Source organism: Boleophthalmus pectinirostris, unplaced genomic scaffold (genome assembly GCF_026225935.1).
Source record: "Boleophthalmus pectinirostris isolate CB_2022bp ecotype Guang Dong unplaced genomic scaffold, ASM2622593v1 HiC_scaffold_12, whole genome shotgun sequence".
NCBI classification, from domain to species: Eukaryota; Metazoa; Chordata; class Actinopteri; order Gobiiformes; family Gobiidae; genus Boleophthalmus; species Boleophthalmus pectinirostris.
In genome coordinates, this window is record NW_026571018.1 from 26,857,230 (window position 1) to 26,879,858 (window position 22,629).

Sequence of the window (22,629 nt, forward strand, 5' to 3'; positions counted from 1 at the left end):
GTGGTCAGAGATGGCCGATTTGAGTTCATGTTCTGCTTTGTATTTTGTTGCTCATGTGCATGCCTTCGCTGATTCCTTTGCTGCAGATGTCATCCTACCTGTTATCCTATCTCTACCAGTAAGAAGACAGCACCAAAACCTGTGTAAATCAACTGAACTGACACATCACAGCAACATCACGTAACCACTCTGAGGAAGACCGCTAATGAGCAATCGAAACTGTCAGGTATGAAAACAAACTCTCGGTCTGAAAAAAGAATCTAATATCACAACATTCCAGTTTAGGCAGTTTAGACAGTTCAGTTCCAGGTTTAGTTTCAGTTTAGTCCCTATCATAATGTGGGCATTCTACAAGTGTGAATGCACCCTTAATGAATAATCGCTCACTACAGTAAGAAGACTCTATAGTTGTGTCTTTGGTAGTAGTAGCAGTAGTAATTGTGATAGTTGGCCATTTTGATCTCAGTGCTTACAAGATAAGTAATCTGGTATTCAAAAAACTGTGTAAATAAATCACAGCTGTTTTAGTGTTAGTCTCCAAGAAACACATAGGCTACAACTTTACAATTTTACATAAACCAGATAGGAAACCATTCTCAGTTTTCCACTCTCATCCTCTCTCTTCCACTCAATCTCTTTCAGTTGTAAATGTGACAATATTGAAGTATGCGGCAGGTAGAAGGCCGCCTTCTCAATGCTTTTAAGGAAAATACAACTAACAATGGAAGAGTCTCCTTGGCAGATAACAAGAAGAGCTCAGATTTTTACAAATGAAAAAGATTACTCGGGGGAATCAAAACAAAAGCAGAAGCATACATCACTCAGTTTGGTTCTAGTTTCCAAATGGTTTCAAACATTGTTGTTCAAATTGAAAGCCAAGGAGAAAGCAAGAAGATAGAGCTACTTTTGAACATTGTTGGTATTTTTTTTTTCTAGGTTTGTACTCTACCACAATGATGTTAAATCACTGTCTTAAAATATATCAATATTTTCATATGGTCATAATCTTTTGGCTAATGAATGTGTAATGGCAATAGCAGTCCAAACAGTCCAAATTATTTCAGTCAAACCAGAATCAGGCAAGCTCCTCATTATAAGGCTATTGTGGTGAACCAAGCAATCACATGCAGCTGTTATGCAAAATCAAGTTTCCTTTGTATGCAAAGTGAAAAGTTCTTGTTGTAAACATATAAACTAATATCACGGCTTTTGTCCAAACTTCAAAAACTAAATAAAACAAAACTTACATTTAGAATACATAAGGTTCATTACTGGCCATGGACCAACAAAATATAATGTTGTGATGGTTGCCTCCTACAAAAGTCCATTCAGAGCCTCACACTCACCCTCACTGTTCACATGAATGAGAGATTAAAAAAAATAAATTGTTCTTTGTTTGAGAGTGAAAAAAGAAAGATTTATCTTGAATATTTAATTTGTAATTACAGCTCACAGTAAGTAATAACTGTAACTATGATATTTTTTAACCAAACACAGGAATTGATCAAGATCATTTTTACTTTTTAGAGACAACTACCTATTTGTAAGATGGATAGATGTATAGGATGCGCTCACGTTATAGTCATATTTGTCATATTTTCAGGTGGAAGGCTTAGAAATGTTGAATCTTTATTTGCCAGGCTTCACAAATTTGCCATGGTCATTTTTTAGCTTTAAGTCCTTTCAGCTTATAACAATCATATATTTGGGGTTGCATAATGACACCACTTTTTGAAAAATGCACATTTGATTTTTTATACTGACATAGAAGACAATGAACTTAGTAATTATTATGCCTATTGACATGAAATGAAAACTGTAACAGAGATATCAACCATAAACCAGGACAACACATCTGCAATAAAACAAATTTTGACCTGTCTGACCTGCTCAGTTTGAAACTGTAGCAATAAATCAATGTAAATAATAATCCTGCTTTCAGAGTAAACTGATGCGTGTTTCTCAGTAGGATTTTCTGGAGTGATTACCAACATTTGGAGAGTATGATTTGTTACATTGGAGCCATCGTAACTATTATATGACATTGAACATTAAAAATGTGCAAACAGAGAAAGTACTTACTTTTATACTTTTACAGACACAGTAGTAAATCACAGCTGGATAAAGCTGCTCTAAAATGTGATTTATATTTGCCCAAATGCACTCTTCTCTCTGCTCTGTACACAGGGAACTCTACAGTCTCTCATTTCCAACTGAGTTCAAGGACTTCACAAACTCATTTTTACAGAGGAGCAGAAAGGTAATGCCAGCCCCAAGCAGAGTGAACGGTCATGAAAGTATACATTTAAAGTACTCACAGTACTTCCAGTTTACTGCATGTCTTCAGGATGGAGTAGTTCAGGGTCTGGATCTGGTTTCCTTCAAGATCCCTGGGAAAAATAAACACTTTCTTGTTATAGTTGCAACAGTCAGATTTTCACAAACATTTTGGGTTAACCCTTGACTTTTTTTTTTAATCAAACCACATCAATGCATGTAAAAGTGTAAGTGCAAACCATGTTATTTCAATTTAAATCGCTCAAATGAAGCTCCCAAAACTGGCAATCTTTTGTGGAAATGTTTAAATATCTGTTTTCTTCAAAGTTAAAATGTCAAAGGAATTAGCTTTAAAAGGTTGTGTACTGTGGGATTTGAACGTAGAAGGTTACAGCGACTTGAATCCCGAGAGACCCCAGCTCAAAGACAGGAGCACTGAGATTGCCTTTGTCTCATCGTCCCCAGAACAAAGCCCTGCTCCATCCAAATGTTACACTTGAAATCCCATTTGATCCCTCACCTTCATCCTCAGCAGACTCCTCTAAACTCATTCACGGAGCAGTACATTTATGCAGCTCAGGTCTATCACTGAAAGAGGGGCCTAGCTATTTAAAGGAGTCAAATATAAGAGTGATTCCCGATTAAAACATGGCACACTAACTTATTCTATATGTATGTAGAATTGGATAAAAATTTGAATTAGTCAAAGAATTGTTAAGGTTTCTTTGCACACCTTATCCGTACAGACTGAAACTGTATTGTATTACTGTACGGTATAATAGGCCTGTCAAGATAACAAATTTTGAAGCATGATATATCAATTTAGAGATATGTTGCAATAAACAATAATACTAAAACTACTTTATGCCACTGATAACAATAACAATAGCATGAGATAATCTCAGTAAATCATTTTTAAATCAACAGTATCATTAAAAGGCCTGAGCTGCAACAATTAAATAACAAAATGCACAAATAATTGTCCTTATAACTTATTCACTCAACCTGCTACAGCCCAAATCTTATCTTATTACAACAAAAAATTTGCAAAGAAACTGTACACACTAGGGATGTAACAATAGCTGAAATATCATGATATCGTATCATCAAAGTTCTCACAATAATATTGTGGACATTCACAATATATCAAATTACAAGTCTCTTTGCTTAAATTAAGAGTTATGGTGCAGCAGTAGTTAAAAAAACAGAGGGAACTACAGAGACCATGATACTTTGTGCCATTTCAGTGTAGACTACAAGACGAAATAACAGTTCTAAGCACTTTTAAGTCTTAGTTTTTTTGGATTAAGTCTTGTCAAGGCATTTAAAGAGGAAAAAGTAGCATATTAACAGTTTTGTTAACCTCCACAAAATATGGCAATAAATATCGTACAGTGAGATGTATATTGTGAAAATATCGTACTGAGAGATCTGGATACTGTTACATCCCTAATCATGAGCCTCGTGAGACTTGGATATCATTACAACCCTTGTACACACTATAAATATTGAGCTAAAAAATATATGAATCCAGCTTTCATATACTGAATGATAAATCAATATAATAATTATCGTGACAGGTCTACTATATAATCTTGTTTTTAGAGTTCCTTCCCAGGTTATGTCATATGTAGCGGTACTCACAGCCAGTCCAGGGAGGGCATGTGCTGACAGAAGCTGGGGTGAGGCAGCTGCTTAAGGGACATATCCACCATCGACCTGTGGAGATCCAAACATCACGGCTCATTTTCTCAGAGACAAAATCAAATTAAACTGTGCTTTGGTGTACCTGCCTCCTATAGTGCTATTATCCTGACGTCCTTATATCTTTCCTTATATAATCAAAGTTAATGCTATAGTTTAATGGTGTGATGGAATAAGGGAGTGTGGAGCATTACATGAAATGGTGCATTATAATGATAAGTAAGCTAGTGATAAAAGTTTGGACATCAAAGGCCCATAGGATTCAGTTCTGTGTTAAAGGTGCACTGTGTAACCACCACCAACTTGTCTCATCTGCTTTGTCTGGAATGTTTCATGTTATAACATTCAATTCTATTTTAGATATGTTAAATTAAACAGTTTTTTATTGTTCAAAAATACCTTAAAAACATCAAACTAATCTGTAACCTATCCTGGTGGTGTCACTTGTTTGTGATGATAAGTTTAATGCCATACAGTGGAACATTCCAGAAAAAACAATAACATCTTTATGGTGGACACTGCACCAGAAAAAGTTACACAGTCCTTTACCTGTTTTTTGGTTCATCCCTTTTAATTTACCCATCTTTGGGACTGGTATAAATAATTTGTTGATGCTATAAGTTTGTGTACACCAAACAAAGACCAACCCAAGAGACAGATACAAATGTTACTTGTGTTTAACTATTTAAATTGCAAATATTGAATGCAAATGAATCTGAGAAATGTACCAAAGGTGTAGACAATGTGCAGAAACAAGCATCCATTAAAAACATGTGGTCCAGCAGCATTTGCAATTGAAAAGAACAAGGAATATTGCCAAATGAGCAAACCAAATTAACAAGACCATCTGATATGAGACTGAGATAGAGAGGAACACAGACGAAACATGTGGGGGGGGATTAAATGAGTTTTGATCTGATGGAAATTTGGTATTGTCTTGTTTTAGATCTCGGTTTGAACAAAGTTATTAAAATGAATGAAAAGTGTGTATTTTAGTAATGTACAAATATGAACAAACCTACTAGAACATAAAATATCTGTATGGTAATAGCTGCAAACCAGATATGTTTTTGTTGGTTTAGGTAACAACATTTTAGCATAAAGCTTACAAGAACCCATTGTGTATAATATAGAAAATTTAATTAAAACTGTTGTACTCACAGGTAAAGAAGAGACTGAAGACCAAAGAATGTGTCCGATGACAAACTGGTTACAGGGTTATGGTCCAATATCCTGCAACAACAAAGACACATTTGTAAAACCAACAAAGCAGATCTTTTTAATAATCTGAATTTCTTGGCCACTTTATTAGATACATTTGTTTTGAAGTTTCTGAAGCCAGTATCATGATGTGGTCTTGTCTTTTTTTCTGGCACAAATTTACTTGCACTTCAAACCTGTGCAGTCATTCTCTCCTGACTTCTAGCATCATGAAGCCATTTTGCTCAGACAAACCACTTAAGTTTTTGAATATAGACATATTTGAGTGTCTAGTATTCTCAGACCAGAGGCTCTCCAAACCTGAAAAATGTCTCATGTCTTCCTCTAAATGCGCACACTTACTGCCATGTTTGAGGATTTCATATTTGTATTTGTCTCATGTAAATCTGCACGATCAAATTTACCATTAAGATGTTAGGAGTCAATTAACAATATTACAGTTTACATCATGGCATATTGCACATTACAGTACCTCTGCGGATGATATTTTGATTCAATGCTTCTTTTTTCCCCACCCACTCCCTCTATTGGTTAGCCTCTGTCCTGCTCTAAATGATTGACAGGGCGAAGTAACCAATGACAGTAAAGTGTGAACTCATGCATTCTCAACTCATGCAACTCTTACTAAAATAGTATGGTGTCACTAAAGATGATAACTTGATAATATTTAAGATGAGGATGCTCGATCTAACTTAATCTGCTTGTCTCCATGGAGATGCTATTACTTTGCCTTAAATGTTCTGCAGTAGGGTATTAAACTCATCCATCACAAGTATTCTGTGAACTTGTGAAATAAATTTTTGGAAAATTGCAGCCAGTAGAAACACAGCTATCTTGAACAAAAAATCTGGTTGAGCTGTATTCTGTTTTAAAATTATTCCCAAGAACAGTAACATTCAAATGAACCTCTAAAAACTACTGTCCTGTAGTTGCATAAAACCAGTTCTGCTGAAGACTTGTGCTCCACTTTAGCTCCATCAAATCCCCCTAGATCCATAAACTTCATGTGTGACCACTTTATTCTGAGTGCTGAGTTTGTGGTACAAATAGTTATTACATGGACAAATAAATGCATCTTTCTCTGCAGTGTTTCTCGTAAACAACTGATTTAATGTGCAACAAGGGCTTTGTGCTCAGGAAGGACGAGGAACCACAAATAAAACTGTCAAAGGCGCTCCATGTGAGAGGAGACTGGCTCCATCGACCCCAATTCACTTAGTGTTGAAAAAAAACTTTACCCCTCTCTCTCTAACTGCTGCAGTCAGGCCCCTCATTTTGATCTTAAAATGTTAAAATGGTCCTGGGGTTTCTATTTTGCTATTTTGTCCGAAAATCTATTTTTTTTCCTAATATGAAACTTCATTTGACTGGAGCCGAACGCTTTGGGTGACACTCTCGCTTAGTCAATTTCTTTATACAGTCTGTGGTACGTACATAGATATTAAAAACAAGTACCAATTTTTTTCTGTCACAAAAAAATGCCTGTACTTATCCTCACAGTGAAGTTGTTTAATTGTCAATTTCTTATTATATAATTATCACATCGCAAAGACAATAGATAAATATTAGATCAGACTGTGCAGCTCTGTTGTACCTGTAGTTTGACCTCTACAAACATGTTCTGAACTTCATGGGATTCTTGTTTTAGTCAGTGGTCACAGAGTTGTTTAGAAAAGTTGCTGGAGGCTCCGTGAACTCTTCCTATTTGAAATGCATCAGCTATCGGGTTAGCTATGTCCATTTATATATACAGTCTATGTTTTTTTTTTCCCAAAGTAGATCCATTTTAGTCAGTGAAATGACCAGATTGACTGACACTGTGGTATACACCTGTGTCTTGTCAGTATTTTTCAGTATCAGTGGTACGAAATGTGTGTCATCGGTGCTACTCACAGCCACTCTAACTGATGCAGGTCCTTGAACACACCAGGACTCAGGGACGAGATCAAGTTTTCACTCAGAAACCTGCCATAAAACACAAAGAATAATGAATATACAAGAGACCACACAAGGACAAATCCGAGGAAAACTGTAGTCATCATTTACCGCTGAAGCTGTAAATGTCACTAGGACTTTACAACAGCTATACCTCAGTACATCAGTCATACTTATTTGTTTGATACGTTCACTTAGAGTTACTGCACAACAACAGTATAAGATTTATAGGCAATACTGATTTACTTTCTCTGTCAAAGTAAAGAACAGATGAAATCACAGATCTAAATGATGGCACACTGTCTAAATCAAGTTAAAAATATTTTTATTTTTGGTTAAGTCTAGCCATTTTAGTTCAACTTTCATCTTAATTTATATTGTTTTGCTATGCATTGTTTTCAGAATGATGTAAAATTAGCCATAGCAATACAGAATTTTGAATAGTATGATTGCAAAGGCCTATACAAGAAGTTTTACCAGGCTCAAAGTAGATCTTATTAAAAAACAAAAAACACAAAATTGATTGTTCCCTCTGGGCTACCATAGTAATCTTCTGACAGCCTAAGTGAATAAGTCTAGTGGAAAAACTTGAATTTCCGCACCAGTCATCACTAGGAAGAACATACAGCTCGTTTTAATCCAACACCTCAAGGAAGTGCAAAAAGAAACCCCATTTCACTGCATACTGATAAGAAGTTCAGAATCAAAAATGTATTTCAAAAACCTTTATATATATATATATATATATATATATATATATATATATATATATATATATATATATATATATATATATATATATATATATATATATATATATATACATATATAGGAACACGAGAAGCTAGAGAAATACCAGGGGCTCAAGGAAGAGCTGGAGAGAGCCTGGAAAGTAAAGGCATCAGTGGTGCCTGTGGTGATCGGACACTCGGGGCTGTAACCCCCAAACTGGAAAGAGTGGCTACAACAGATACCGGGAAAAACAACGGACATCTCAGTCCAGAAAAGTGCAGTACTGGGAACAGCAAAGATACTGCGCAGAACTCTCAAGCTCCCAGGCCTCTGGTAGAGGACCCGAGCTCAATGAGGGTGAGAGAGACCTACCACCGTGGAAGGTGAGAAACACATTTTTATATATATATATATTCTATACCATAACTTATTATACCGGGGGTTTTCAAATTGGGTGAATGTGAATCCACCTGTCCCCAAAATCCCATCCGCCTGCCCTCGCCCGCACAGGCCTTTGAAGTAAATAAATCTTTTGTGTTTCTGGCAATGATGAGTTTCAATAACAGCTGATAATATATTTTTTATATTGTATTTTCTTTTTTTTTTTTTTTTTTTTAGAGTGCATTCATAAACAATTTTTGCTACAGCAAATAATTTCCAACTTCATGCAGGCCTGAACATCAATAGGCTGACAACACCTGATATCTGAAATCGGCGCGTGTATGGGCCTTATATTAAGCACAAAATAGCAGGAAGTAGGATGTTTCTCCAATGTTATGGGAGTTACATGCTGCCATTCCGACAGTGACGTCTAATTGTCGGAGTGGCGGCATTTCCATTTTTTATCAAACGTTTATTTTCCTTGGTTGAAATGGCAGCATGTAGCTTTTTTTTTTCAAATTCTGCCATTCCGACACAAGGTAATTATTAAGTCACGGTGGCGCTGTTTTCAGGACAATATTTTCATGGACTGGCTGCATAGAAGGCGTGGTGGTACGTACATAGATATTAAAAACATGGGAGGAGACGCGATAGGTGCTGCCTGGTTTAGTCCTGGTTAAATCCTGTTTTAATTCTGATTTAGTCACAGTTTTAGTTCGGGTTTAGAGGCGCGACCAGTGCAGCTTATGGGAGGAGGTGCGGTCCACGTGGCATATACAAGGTGATGCTCCAAACTAGAGTAGGTCGTCAGAATGGCCACATAATTTGACAGCTAATACACGCACGCTCAGTTACCGAAATCAGTACTGCTGCAGATGTGTACAGATGTGGACCGTTATTTTTTCTTTGCGAGTGTGTTGCACCGCTCCAGTGTGCAAACCCCAGGGGAGGCAAGCCTCATCTATTGTAAACCGCTGTACTACTGTGTACCATACAAAAATTAGCTATAAATGCTTTACTAGACTGTTCTAACCATATATTATCCATAGAAAAAGACAAATACTCACAATCTTTTCAAACTGTAAAGGCCACTGAAAGCATTTTTGGAGATGAGTTGCAGACTGTTGTTTTGCAGGAACCTAGAAACAAGAAAACACATGTATTGTTTTCCATTCAAAAGCTCTGGCAGCGGAGTTGTAGAGGTCAGTGAGAAGGATTGGCTGGGGAGAACTGGATTGCTTTCCTCTATTGTCTCTTGACAATGACAAAATTAAATTGTCCATTGCTGGTGGTGACTCTACTGCAACTTACTCAATTATGAACAAGTAATAATTTCTGTTAACCTTTTGTAAGGTTAGTCATTTTAAAAGGTCAAGTTAAAGATATGAGTAGACACTTAAAGAAAGGAGAGTCAGATAGTGAAGATAGTGAATAATGAGGTGATAGAACAGACTCAAGCTAGTATTTTACGATTTGAAGTTTATAATAAAATTTGAACTTTTATTTGCATTAAAATCCAGGTATAGGTAGGTAGGTATGAAAAAAATGAATGAATGGATGAATGGAAGAATGGGGAAAACATCATCATATTTTGGCTTCATTTAGCCTCACAGCCAGAATGAACTCAACCATAGTGTCAAAACCCTGCCAGTGGCAAATTTTCCGCTCCCAAGTTTATTTTAAAATGCAAAATATTTTTTTTCTCCAAGCATGATTTTGTTTTTGTGTCTAAACCTTTCCCCATTAAATCTGCCTCCCCAGTCCACTCCGCAACAGTGTTCAACTCAGACCAGGGCACAGCTTCAAATGTTTTCCTTCAACCATCTGCTTATTAAAACTTTTTATTATTATTTTTTTTCTGCCTCTGCCACTTTCATCAGCCCATTGCCTTTTGTATGCCTATGTATCTGACACAAACTGCACTCTCAAGACAACACCTGCAGGAGTTCATGTAACTATTCGTGAAGGAAAAGTACTTGGAAACAATATACAAACAAAGACAGATTAAATTTAGGAGTGCAGAGTTTATTCTTTCTTTTTACCTATAAATACCAAATAATATCAAATCTTCAGATAACACTCTCACTCACTAACTTCTCTTTTCTGTTGTTGTCTCAGAAAATCTAACTGAAATGATAAATCGACTAACACACAATCAACAGATGAATCGACTAAGTGACTAAAGGACGGCAGTCCAACTTCCTTCACTGTTTTACATTTGTGTTTTCACCTTGAAACAAACCAGCAGCAACCTCAGATCAATACACCAATTTATCACACATTCAAATTCAGCGAAGGGGCACGAGGCCAACTCTATGCACAAGGAATTTACATGTGCAAGGAATTTAAAAGGAATTCTTTAACAAAACAATAAAAATCACCCTGTTAAAATACTGATTTGTATTAACTATTAACATTCATTTATCCAGAGAACCTCACAAAAACAAGATTTATTAGCTATTAGGATAGTTAGTTGATCTTTCAAGAAATATATATTGACTCCAATAAAAGCATGTTTTTAATGTCTTGTTAAAAAAATAGTGGGTTTAGTGTCATTGTGAAACATATATCGGTTATTGAGCACTATACTAACTATAACTAACATACGAATAGAGCTTTGGAGTTTCCCTGTTTGCTCTAGCTTTGATGTAATGTATTGAAATTTGTCTGGTATATATGATAAGACATAACTTATAAATTAGTTTTGAGGGTAGTGAACTATTTTGGTCTTATTCGGCAAAGCAAGGTCAAGATCAGAAGGCATTTCAGGTGTTTTCAGGGAACTCTGATGGAGATTTGATTAGATACTTACAATCTCTCCAGTGCAGAGTACTCAGAGAAGACATAATCTGACAACTTCTTGATTTTATTACTTCTGAGAGACCTGAAATCAAGATGGCAAAGTTAGTAAAAAACATAGCATTGTATAGTCAGGGTTCTTAGCTACAAAAACATGTAGCCTTTATATGGGAAAGACTAGAGGCATAATGAATACACTGAGAACAGATTTCGTCAAAGCTGATGAACTATTTATGTCTTTATTGTGTAGTACTATGGGGTCCCTTTTTTGCCCCTTGACTGCATTTATTGCTAAGTGCCTATTTTCAAAGCAGATGTTTTAGTTTATTAGCCTGAATCATCAGCCAGTTTCACTTAATGGAAACCGCCTGACCTCGCAGCATTAGGATTCATTCACTCGACAGTAGGCGGGTACTTTTTTTATTTAACCAATCACTGCTGTTTGGTTGTGATATATGTAATGCACCAAATCCTGTAGGAAGAAGGGCAATAACGTCTTTCCCCTTGATAAAATTCATCAAACATTCTCTTTGTTCCGACTTTAAATCCTCGATCTCGGGAATTTGCCAACACAGATTGCATGACTTTGTCTACATCCATCTCAACCACTTTGTTTACTGTTGTGCTGCACCACAAAAGGAACCCAGACAGGTGCTTCACAGCTCTTTGCTGATTGGCGAAGAGCAATCTAAGCCAAAGTGTGCGGTCTACAACTTCCAGGGTTCATGCAAACCGTCCATTCCTGACCTAGTCACTGGAGAGAAATGAAATTAAGCAGAGGCACTAGGTGTCAGGCCCTTATTCCCTTAAGCAGTAGTTTTTACAGCAAGCTTCTAATAATCTACCTTGAGAAAGCCAAATAATTAGTGTGTCCTATTGAGTATCTAGGCCAGGGGTCTCCAACCTTTTTCCTCTGGTGAGCTACATTTATGGAAATGTCAGAGAGCTACTCATTTTAGTGGTTGCAGGAAACTGAGTAAATATCAGAGCCTTAGATGGGGTACAGTCTGATGTGATGCCTATAAGACATTTACACAACTATTATCCATTTATTAGTGCACAAAGACAGGAAATTATTTGTTTACAATGGTAATGGGCATTTAATGAGATAAAATTTTAGTTATTCAGCACAATACAAATGATTCAGAAATCCCTGGGAGAGCTAACTGGAAGAGGGTGGGGAGCTACTGATAGCTCCTGAGCTACAGCTTGGAGACCCATGATCTAGGCATGAATAACAACCTCGCAGCTCATTCTAAACTTATTAATGCACATATTTGATTTGTTTACTCTACTGACCACCAGTCTATCCTCTGTTTTGTCTGTGTTTTGATATAAGTCCCTTGAAAAAAAAAGTTTGGTTTATAGTTTCTTGTCATTTCTGTTGATATCAGCACAGCAGAAACAAAAGGAGACGGATTCACTTGTAAAAAATGTCTAAACTTGAAATGCAAAAGTACGCAAAAAAGTTCCCAAAGAAACAACCTGTGAATGGAAAGTGCTGGAGTGGGAAAAAGCAATATCCCTTTAACATTATAATATTAATAATAACTTAAATCAATGTAATTTTCAAACAGTGCTGCTTACTTTTTCATTGTAAGCTATTGTTCTGAGCCTTTCACATTCACTTCATGTTTTTGCACTTGACAGCAGCACAACAAACTGTTATTTACATTCGAGTCTGATGTAGATATTTTCTTTTATTTATTTATTTAATTCATGAAGTATAAAAAGACATCAATAGTGTCATAACATTAAACATACAAGAAATTAATGAAAAGGAGCGGAAAGACGAGTTGTCAGAAGTTGAACTAAATTATTTGCTTATCTTTGGTCCACAAACTTGCATTATTAAATGTACTGCTAAACTGTTAACTTGCACCTGTTAACAGGACATTAGCCAATTTTCAAACTGCCAAAAGAGTAAGTACTCATTTAAATCTATCTTAAGTAACTTGTTCCAAGCGCCAACAAACTATTTGGCACATTTCACATTATTTTTGGACACATGCACCTCTTCAGAACAGATGGTGGAGCAGGGGTAGACCACAGATTCAGCTGTAGGAACATTAACTTATTTTGTCTTTGAGATATAATAATTTATTATTAGATGCAGGCTGAACACAGCTGTCTTGCATTGTGACACAGTAATGCGCTTACTTCATGGGGAGAGAAAAGTTTACTCATAAAGTCAGTTACTCGACCTTTATGAAGCAATGCTAACACAGAATTCCAACATGCTTTCTCAGTTTTAAACTATGGGTTGTCATTTGAGCCTGACTTATTTATTGTAAAACAAAAGTACCCACCCAAACCCACATTTACCCATCTATAACAGGGCAGCAACATCCAAACAGGAGCTAATTTATTTTCATGCGTTTTTGAGTAAATTTATAGAGTGAAACAAATGAATGGTTTTGTAAGAGTCTATTTTATGAGAAGGAAACCACATTGCTGTTGAGATCAGACAGATTAAGACTTGAGCCTGAGTAATAAAACAATTCTCACGCTTCTTCTTTTACCACTTTTAACAAGAAATACTTTAATGTATTTTGAGAGAGGGGGAATTTTGACTCACAGTGGAGCTACAAATATATATGAATTGCTGTAAATTAATTGTTTGTCTAGATTTCTTCACCCATTTCTAAAGTGGACAATAATACGGGTTGTGTATTTAATGTGTGTTATAGTAGCAATAACAGTGCAGTGATCCTTAGAGAAGGATTGTACTTTCAGCACCTTATATTAGTATTAACAAATACTAAATGTGACATTTTTCCATAGAGCTGTGCTAGACAGTGCTCTCCAAAATAAATCTGAACAAAAGTGTTTTGTTTGATGCTGGGTTTCAGATGACGTAACAACATTGTATAAGCCAATATAATTAATACAGATGGGGGGGCAGCTAAAATGATTATTGCTAATTGATGATTGATGATTTGTTTCGTCATACAGTGATTTTTGGTGCATCATTTGTGCATTTTTTTTTAGATATTTGATGACAAAGTACAATGTAATCAATCGAAAAACTGGCCCTTGCCCCCCCATCTGGGAGTACAGCATCATTACATTCTACAGAAAACTACCAGTAGGACATATTGATTGCTTTACATTTATTCAAACATACAGGTCAGCCCAAATCATCTGTGAAACATCATTATTAGTAAAACATAATTTTTCGTGCATAAAGGTCAGATTGGAGAAGAGAGATACTTACAGCCAGGTGACATTTGGGGACAGTCGTGGGACGTCCTGTAGCCCCACCCTCACACACATGACTTCTGTCACAACACACTCACAGCTCTCTGGGTACTCCTGCAGCACTGGGAGACACACATTCACATTTATGGACATTAATTCCATAACAAAACCAGGGTGAAAGTGCAAGTTAGTTCCTACAAAAACAAATACAAAATGTGTATGGCCAGTACACATCACTATAATGTATTTCTTTGTCAACATACAGTGTGCATACTGCACAGTTGATGTCGTCAGTATTCCCTGGGGGCGTGATGCTTACTGAAGGAATTACTCTGTCTGACTTAATCTGATCTTTGTTTAACACAATCTGACCAGACATAGCTGATTTAATTGGAGCTAGGTCGGATCTCTCACACAGCTAACAGTTTTTCAGTTAGTCACTCTCACCCTTTTGTAGAAAATCAAACACCTAAACAGGATCATGAATGCTTGTATTCATCACAGGCTCCTGAAAATGTGCTGTTTAAATCCATTTTGTATTTATTCTTAAGATTTCAGACAGCAGTGTTTGCTAAACTGTGCATTATGTCTCCAGGGTAACTCCTGAACATTCCACCATAGAAATACATGTACAACACCCCCAGCGTGATGTCACTGCAAAGTATCAATACATGGAAAGCGCTGTGTGATTTTTATCTGTGAAAAGCACTAGACAAATACAATTTACTTACTTACTTGATTGTTACATGGTTTTACTTTTTCATTATATTTTGCTTTACCTGTGTTTACAGTGTTGTCAATAGAAAAATGCTTCACTCACAGCAGTCAGTGAGGATGTAATATTCCACTGGACTGATGCTCTGCAGAGTTTGTCCGAATAAGTCTGCCCAGCCTGCGTTGTCCCCTGTCAAAGAGGAGATTAGATGTAACTAATAGAGGCATTTACAGTACTGGCACTGATACTTGAAGCAAAGTCAAGGAGCGTATAACAATTTCATCATATTCAGACTTTGATAACAACGACTTGAGAGTGACCCACAAACATGTTTTATATTGAAATTAACTGTATGCTTTTCTCCTCATCTTCCTGGCACTGAGACCTTTAAGCTTTTATAATCCTGCCTGATATCAGATTCTCCTGGAGCCTCCAGGCCCTAAAGCCCCTCTCAGACCCTACTGCTCTCAGGCCGATAAACAAACTTTGATGTGAGACGTCACTGCAGTTCTCAGACAATTAGCGACCAAATGTGCTCACAATGAATACAAACCAGAATCTCAAGCTGTGAACTAAGTTTTGACAGAAAGTCACAAATGCTAATGTAGATTAACTAACAGTGTTTTCTTGTAGTATTTGACACAGATGAGTTGTATGAGCTATTTTTCACTTTGACTTATGTAAAATATTTTGTAATAATACATTTTTATAAACATGCATGTGCACACCACGCTGTCCACCTCTTCTATAGTTATGTGGGGTATCGGCAGAACTTTCACCTCACATCAACAAGAAGGTCCTGTCCAAGGTTCGATTCTTGGGCTTTTCTGTGTGGACTTTTGCTTGTTTCCAGTGGGTGTGCTGTTTTCTCCAACCACTAACACGTGTACAAACCTGTTTGGATAAATAAATAAATAAAATATCCTCTACTGTACTTTTATTGTGCTACAATTAATCTGACAAGTCCACACAAACCCCAGTTTTGATGATAACCTATGTAAACTGTCCCCGGAGCATTGTGGAGGTTAAAGGGCTCATTCAACTCTTTTATGATTCAGCGATACACATGGGGGCAATGGAGTATATTTGATAATAATCATAATAATAATAATGCATCAGTTTTATGTAGTGCCTGTCTGGACACTCAAAGACACTTTACATCATTATTTATTTACTCCATACCCAGTGGCAGACTGACAGACTGACACACACATCTGAGTAGTTTTTGTTATGACTTATGCTCGGCTATTGTCAGGGAGGTAGCAAAAACCAAGATGAAAAATTGCATAAATAAAGTAATAATTTAATAAACAGGATTGTAAAAGGTAGAATAACAACAGTGGTCTAAAATATCTACACAAAATAATCTAAACAAAGAAACAAAATATCTGGATTAACATAGAAAAAGGTTTTGTGCCAAAAAACAGGTCATAAAGGTCTATAGAAAAAAAACAAAACAAGTGACTAAACTAAGGGACACATAAAACAATTAAATCATGAGTGTCCCAAAATCAAGTCACATGAACCCACAAACATAATCAAGTGACAATTAAAGAGATGCAAAAAAGGACTAAACTAAACTTGTTAAAATCTAAATTCTTGCAGTTGTACGTTTACCCATTCACTTAAGCACTTTGTTGCTTTTCTCCGTGGAAATATTATTACCTAGAATATTTCATAATATGGTAACCTCAAACCTCTATCTTGGATTTATTAAATTACAGGAGTTATTTATGGCAAACATGCATTCTTATTACCTCCGCCAAGGAGGTTATATTTTTACCGGCGTAAAAGGAAGAAATCCTGGATTCTGGATCACTTTGAAATTTTAGTTAACATTGTGGTAAATGGGGCCAAAAATTTTGTTTCTCAATATCTCGGTTAATTATTGACCAAACCCCATGAAATTTGACTCAGGGATGGACAATGGGATCCTCTTTCATATTCCAAAGGCTGATCCGGATCTGATCCAGAAGACTGATTTTATCGCAATTTATATAAAAAATGGGGGTAGTCCTTGGTGGAGGTCTGCGCTCTCTGAGTGCTTTTCTAGTTGAGAATGGGCTCACCTATCCATGGAAACAAACAGGTAGCAGCAAAAGAAAAGTTACATAGTGCAACTTAAAATACTGCAAAAGTGTTACATGTAGTGGTGGTCCTGTACTGGTTTACTCCCCAGGCAAGACCCCCTCCCAGTTGGTCATTACTTATCTGAATGTTTACCCATTCACAAAAGCTGCTCATTCTGGTTTAGTCTTATGTGTCAAAATAAATAAACTTCAACCTTTGAAGTTTGTTCAACCTTCCTTTTTGTTTTGACCTTGGGAAATCCAACTCAGCAGGGACCAATATTTAGAAGAACAAGGGCTATTCTGAGTGCGCAGCATCCGGCTCATTCTGTAAACTAACAATACTCAATGGGAATAGTTTTTATGAAACACTATCTCAGTGTTACGATCTATCTGTCTTTGGCCTGAAGCAAAATTTGATCCTAAATCTCACAATGAATTAACACGTTTTCAACAGATTGATAAATACAAAGAGTGTATCTTTCTGACAGCCAAAACAAGAGGGAGCAAATCAAGTTTATGAAGTCATTTTGAAGCATACCAAATATTTAACAGGGTAATCTAACAGTGTGAGTGGTATCTTTTGGTATCTACTCACAATGCAAACCAATAACAAGAGAAAATGCATAGTACTCTGAAACTACAAATTCAAATAAACACTTGGAATGATTTGTTCAAACAAATATCCAAAAGGCTGTGCAAGGAAACATAATTGAAATTAAAAAATATATAACTGACAACTTTAATGGATCTAAACTGATGGAATAAAAATGGAACAAATCAAAATTACTGAACAACAATGGAAGTTAAAAGTGCATTGCTTCACTTTTTAATGGAGGGAACGCCATCTGCCTATTTCCATGAATATGTCACTGATTGAGTTGAATGTTTCACAAGAAAGCATTAGAAGTATCAAGCTCCAATCTCCACACTAACAGGTCAAGTTGCAGGTCAGATATGGGGAGCGGCAAGCCTGCTCACTATAAAATTTTATGTTTTTCTATGCATTTTTGAACAATAAAAACACCTGCTATGAAATACATGCATACATATAACTTTAACACCATGAAACATTCGGCTCCGCTACGTGTTTATCGAGACAAGCAGGTGTCAAGAAAAGTTACGCAGTGCACTTAAAAGTAAAAAAGAATATTGGCAGATCATCACTTGTCCAAACGTGAGGCAAAACTGTGGGAAAATCAAAACAACAATGCAAAACTAAAGATAGGTGTTATAAAGTGTTCGTCTGTCACTATCAATTTAAACATCAATAATTAATCTGCTTGCACTGATAGTTTTGTATTGTTGTTCTGCTCATACTGTATATTTCATTTCTATATCAAAGTGTATTTTTATGAGCCTTATTATAATGCAGTACTGAGACTCACCACAGCGTCTTTCATCTGCGCCGTTGGGACAGTCCATGTGTCCGTTGCATTGTAAAGCCTGGGGCAGACACAGGCTCATGTTTCCACAGGGGAACTGACCCAAAGGGCACTGCACATCCAGCTCTCCATGCCCCAATGCTGACGCTGCAATAACAAAGAGGAGGGACAGTAAGACCTAAGACCAAAGAAATAATAGCTCAAAAATATGGTGGAAAAAAATGCAAGATGCTGCAGGTGAAAAGGAAAAAAATCTTGAATTTTGAGATAAATTGAAACTTCTCCTGTAGTTTACTTACATAAAAGTGAGAAAAAATGTAAAACTAGTTTTAACCATACTGTATTTTCATAAACATAAGGGATTTTATGTGTACAAACAGCAAAAATGTTCTATATTTGTGACATTTAAAATAGAAACATAGACAGAGCCAGGTTTAATCTTAGTCTTGCATCACACAGATACAAAGGTGACTGAGAAGCGTAGTGTATGTAAATGTTGCATCAAAACTGGAATTTCCCTCAGTATCAATAAAGTATTTTGTTGAGATGTTGGATACAAAAATATTTACAGACAGAATTTTGGATATCTTATTTAGTGTTTGAGAAAACTTACTGAAATTCTGCCTAAAATTTCTAATGTATAAAAATCAGGCTTGTAATTAAATATCAGTAAATCCCTCTGTACGTTTCTTCAAAATCTTGTTAAGTACAATGATATAACTCATAATTCTAGAGCTACAAGTTGATGACAAGAAATAATAAAATATTTTTTGGTGCACAAGCTTACATGTTGAGAGAACTGACCAAAAAACCAAGAACGAGTTTTGTTTGTAGTGTCTCCCCTTAACTGCTGAGAGATATGACTACATGGATGAATTATGTGCTGTGACTGGAGATAAGAGTAAATAGAAAGTTATCATCCATTATCAGTTTGACTCTTTTTAATCATGATGTCTGCAGCCAGTCCTCTGTCTGCAACATGTCGTCTGGAGCAGAAGTCAGATGCTGGAGGAAGAAATTTGACTTTTTTGGGTGTTAAATGGCAATGATTAAAAGTCTGTATAGATTATGTTTAATAAAAGTACATTGTCTAACTTTTCTAGTGGAGGGTCTGCCAAATGCTTTTCTCCATGGAGATGATAATGCTTTGTCTGAAATGTTTCACAGTCAGACCATGTTACAGGTTTTTTGTTTTTCTAGGTATTCTTGAGTTATATAAAACCACCTGTGGCTTAATAAATGCAGGGTAGAACAGTTTCATGTCATACTGTGGAACATTCAAACCAGAGCAATGACATATCCATAGAAACAAGCAGGTGACAGACCCCCAACCAGAAAGTTAGACAGTGCACCAAGAGTCTTCACCTAATGTGCTGCTTTTCTGTCTTTTCTGACCAGTTTTGAAGTAGTACTGTGATCAAACACCACTCAAGAGCTTTTGCTGATCAAGGATGGAGTTTCCACATTGCTGTCAACATTGTAATTTAAAAGAGTGGATTTTTGTGCATAAAGTAATTAATTGTGTGTTTTGGTTTTAGTGAAGTTGATTGTACAGTCAAAAAAACAACAACAATGGCTAGTGAAATACATTCATTTCCTCAGCAGATTTTCTAAAGCTCACAAATAAAAGATACGGCTATTAATGACAATCATTCTGCAAAAATATTGACATTTATGCTCTAAGATGAGACATACAACGATATGAATTAATCAAACAACCGCACTTACCATTTTAAAATATTGGAAGAATTATTTATTGCAAGTTCCAATCCAAATATTTGCTCTGAGGTGGTTTGGGATATTCATTAAGAGTGAGTGTAGTTTGTCTCCCCTGTCAAAAAGTTTTGGAGTTTATGACAATTACATTTGTTTTTAGATCAGAGATCCAGCTGCAGAACTGACAAAGAGTTCTTCTGTCTTTCTGGTAACAGCCTGAACTAACTGACTCTCATGAGCTGAGCCAATACAACCAGATCCTACTTTGAAAGAGGAAACAGACAAAATACTTTGACTAATGTGTGACATACTGGTCCATGATCCAACTATGAGCTCAAACATTTTGTTAAACTTTCACACAAAGTTTCATAAAATTTTATGAAATGTGTATAAAGGTAATTCTTGAAAGTTATTCTATTATATATTTGGGCCTATATCAATTCAGAACTGAAGCATATAAATTATTATATTATTATATTATTATGCTCACAGAATAAATAATTAAGCCATAACAGGAATAAAAACATAAAACATTAACTTTTCAATCAAAACTAAAGATTTTTCTACCAGTCAAAAGTTTGCACTCACCCTCTCATTCAATGTTATTTACTATGTTTGCTACTTAGATGAAGTAAGATGTATGGAATTACATAGCAAAAAAAAAAAAAAAAAAAAAAAGTTTAAATATCTTTACTAATTTAAAAAAATATATATATAAAAAATGACCAAATTCTCAAATTATGCACCTTTAAAAAAATATTTACGGTTACTTAACTTTTTGTCTTTACTAAATAGCTCCTTATATCTAGTATCATATATATGATGTTTTCTGTATGTATGTAAAATGAAAAGAAAAAAATAAACAAAACATTGAATGAGCAGGTGAGTCCAAACTTTGAACTGGTATGTGTATATATTTATACATGTTTTATGTGTACTACAGTTTGAGTGCCACTGACTCAAAAGGTGCCAGTGTTCATCTTCAGACCTTTTGAAATGATAGAAATCCTCCTCTCCATCACTTTTAGGTTGGTTACAAATGTGTGCTCAGAACAGTCCCATTTCTAACCTGTACAGCACTAAAGTAAGAAGTAACAGATTACTTTGACCAAGGACTTTTGACCAAGACTCATATTTTTTGCCTTCGACACTGCTTTAAAGCCAAACATAAGGGGACACACAGACTGTAAAGATATACACTAAACACAAGGCACTGCACAGTACACAGGGATTAAACTGTAAATGTCTGGGAAATTCAAATTTAGATTCAAATTTATTCAAATTTCAGAATTTTCCACATAAAATGTAGAAATAGCACTCACTAAACAGTTTTATTCAAAATGATGGGTGACCAGTGTGCTCCTTTGTTTCACATGCATTACTGAAAAACTACAAATCATGTTTAAAGTATCAGGAAAATGTGTTTCTTGTGTAAATTGTGCCAGAATGTTTCAACAGAATTCTCCTTGTGATGATTTTAAGAAAAATATTATTATTACACACAACTTGGTTCGCAAATGTGATACAACAAACATGGCTGTGTGTCGTCAGCATTTACACGTCTGGATGAGGGAAACTATTACCAAAGGAAGTTGTCATCCGCATCCGTTTCCAAATGACTTTCAATGGAACTCCACAGTCACACCTTGCCTGACAGTAACATCCCTCCAGTTCCTCGTATATTACATATACAGGAAGCGATTAGGACGACATTGTCAGGCAAAGTCACACCCACTTCCAAGATTCAAACATTATGTTATTATTTATTTATCTATCACAGGTGAGCAGTCACTGTTGAACTCCACTTTGATAAAAGTAGCTGCTGCAATAACGTCTGCTAAAAAAACTAACTTTGCAGCTGCACGCACAGAGAACTGCAGTACTAACGCCTACTGCACAGGTGGAGGCTGAACAATAGTGCAGACCTTTATATAGGATCTTACTGTTATTTATTAGTTTTACCTTGTCACACCATGTAATTGCCAGCACATCTTTCTGAGTGAACTGTCTGTGGCAGATTATTCAGGAGCTGTACTTCCTCCAGACAGCTGTGAGAGTCAGAGCCAAGGCACTAATGCAATGGACAAAGACTTTTGTTAATGCTTGACCAGCTTTAAATATATACAGGCTGCCTCACCCTCACTATTCCTGTACTTATAATATGCAGCTCCTTTTCTCACCAATGCTGTAAATATGAACAGCATGTGTTAAACCGCAGAATAAGGCTAATTGGCCACATAATGTGACCTTTGGGAACACAATAATGGTCACATTTTTATATAGCGCTTTTCAACCTTCAATGCACTCAAAACAACAAGGAACCACTTACCAATTCACACACACATTCTTCACACACCAGTGTACGCAGACACTGGGGATGAGTTAAGTTAAGTGTCTTGCCCAAGGACACAATGACAGCATTCATCTGTGGGAGCTGGAATCACACCAGCCAACCTGTGGGTCAGTGGCCAACCTTCGATCAGTGGACAAAGAC

General features: G+C 36.1%; 1 protein-coding gene across 2 annotated transcripts in view; it reads right to left on the reverse strand.

Moving 5' to 3' along the window:
• Nucleotides 1–22,629, reverse strand: part of rxfp2a (relaxin family peptide receptor 2a) — a 46,557-nt gene that overhangs the window by 12,117 nt on the left and 11,811 nt on the right. The window contains exons 2-10 of one of the 2 annotated variants that reach the window (XM_020922908.2): nucleotides 18,423–18,566; nucleotides 15,071–15,154; nucleotides 14,267–14,372; nucleotides 11,063–11,134; nucleotides 9,318–9,389; nucleotides 7,096–7,167; nucleotides 5,143–5,214; nucleotides 3,922–3,996; nucleotides 2,319–2,390 (exon numbers count right to left, since the gene is read on the reverse strand). In XM_020922908.2, coding sequence (XP_020778567.1) covers nucleotides 2,319–2,390; nucleotides 3,922–3,996; nucleotides 5,143–5,214; nucleotides 7,096–7,167; nucleotides 9,318–9,389; nucleotides 11,063–11,134; nucleotides 14,267–14,372; nucleotides 15,071–15,154; nucleotides 18,423–18,566 — 769 coding nt within the window. Of the gene's footprint in view, nucleotides 1–2,318; nucleotides 2,391–3,921; nucleotides 3,997–5,142; nucleotides 5,215–7,095; nucleotides 7,168–9,317; nucleotides 9,390–11,062; nucleotides 11,135–14,266; nucleotides 14,373–15,070; nucleotides 15,155–15,749; nucleotides 15,782–18,422; nucleotides 18,567–22,629 lie in introns of those variants that run through there. The other variant, XM_055148841.1, reaches the window with a different exon arrangement.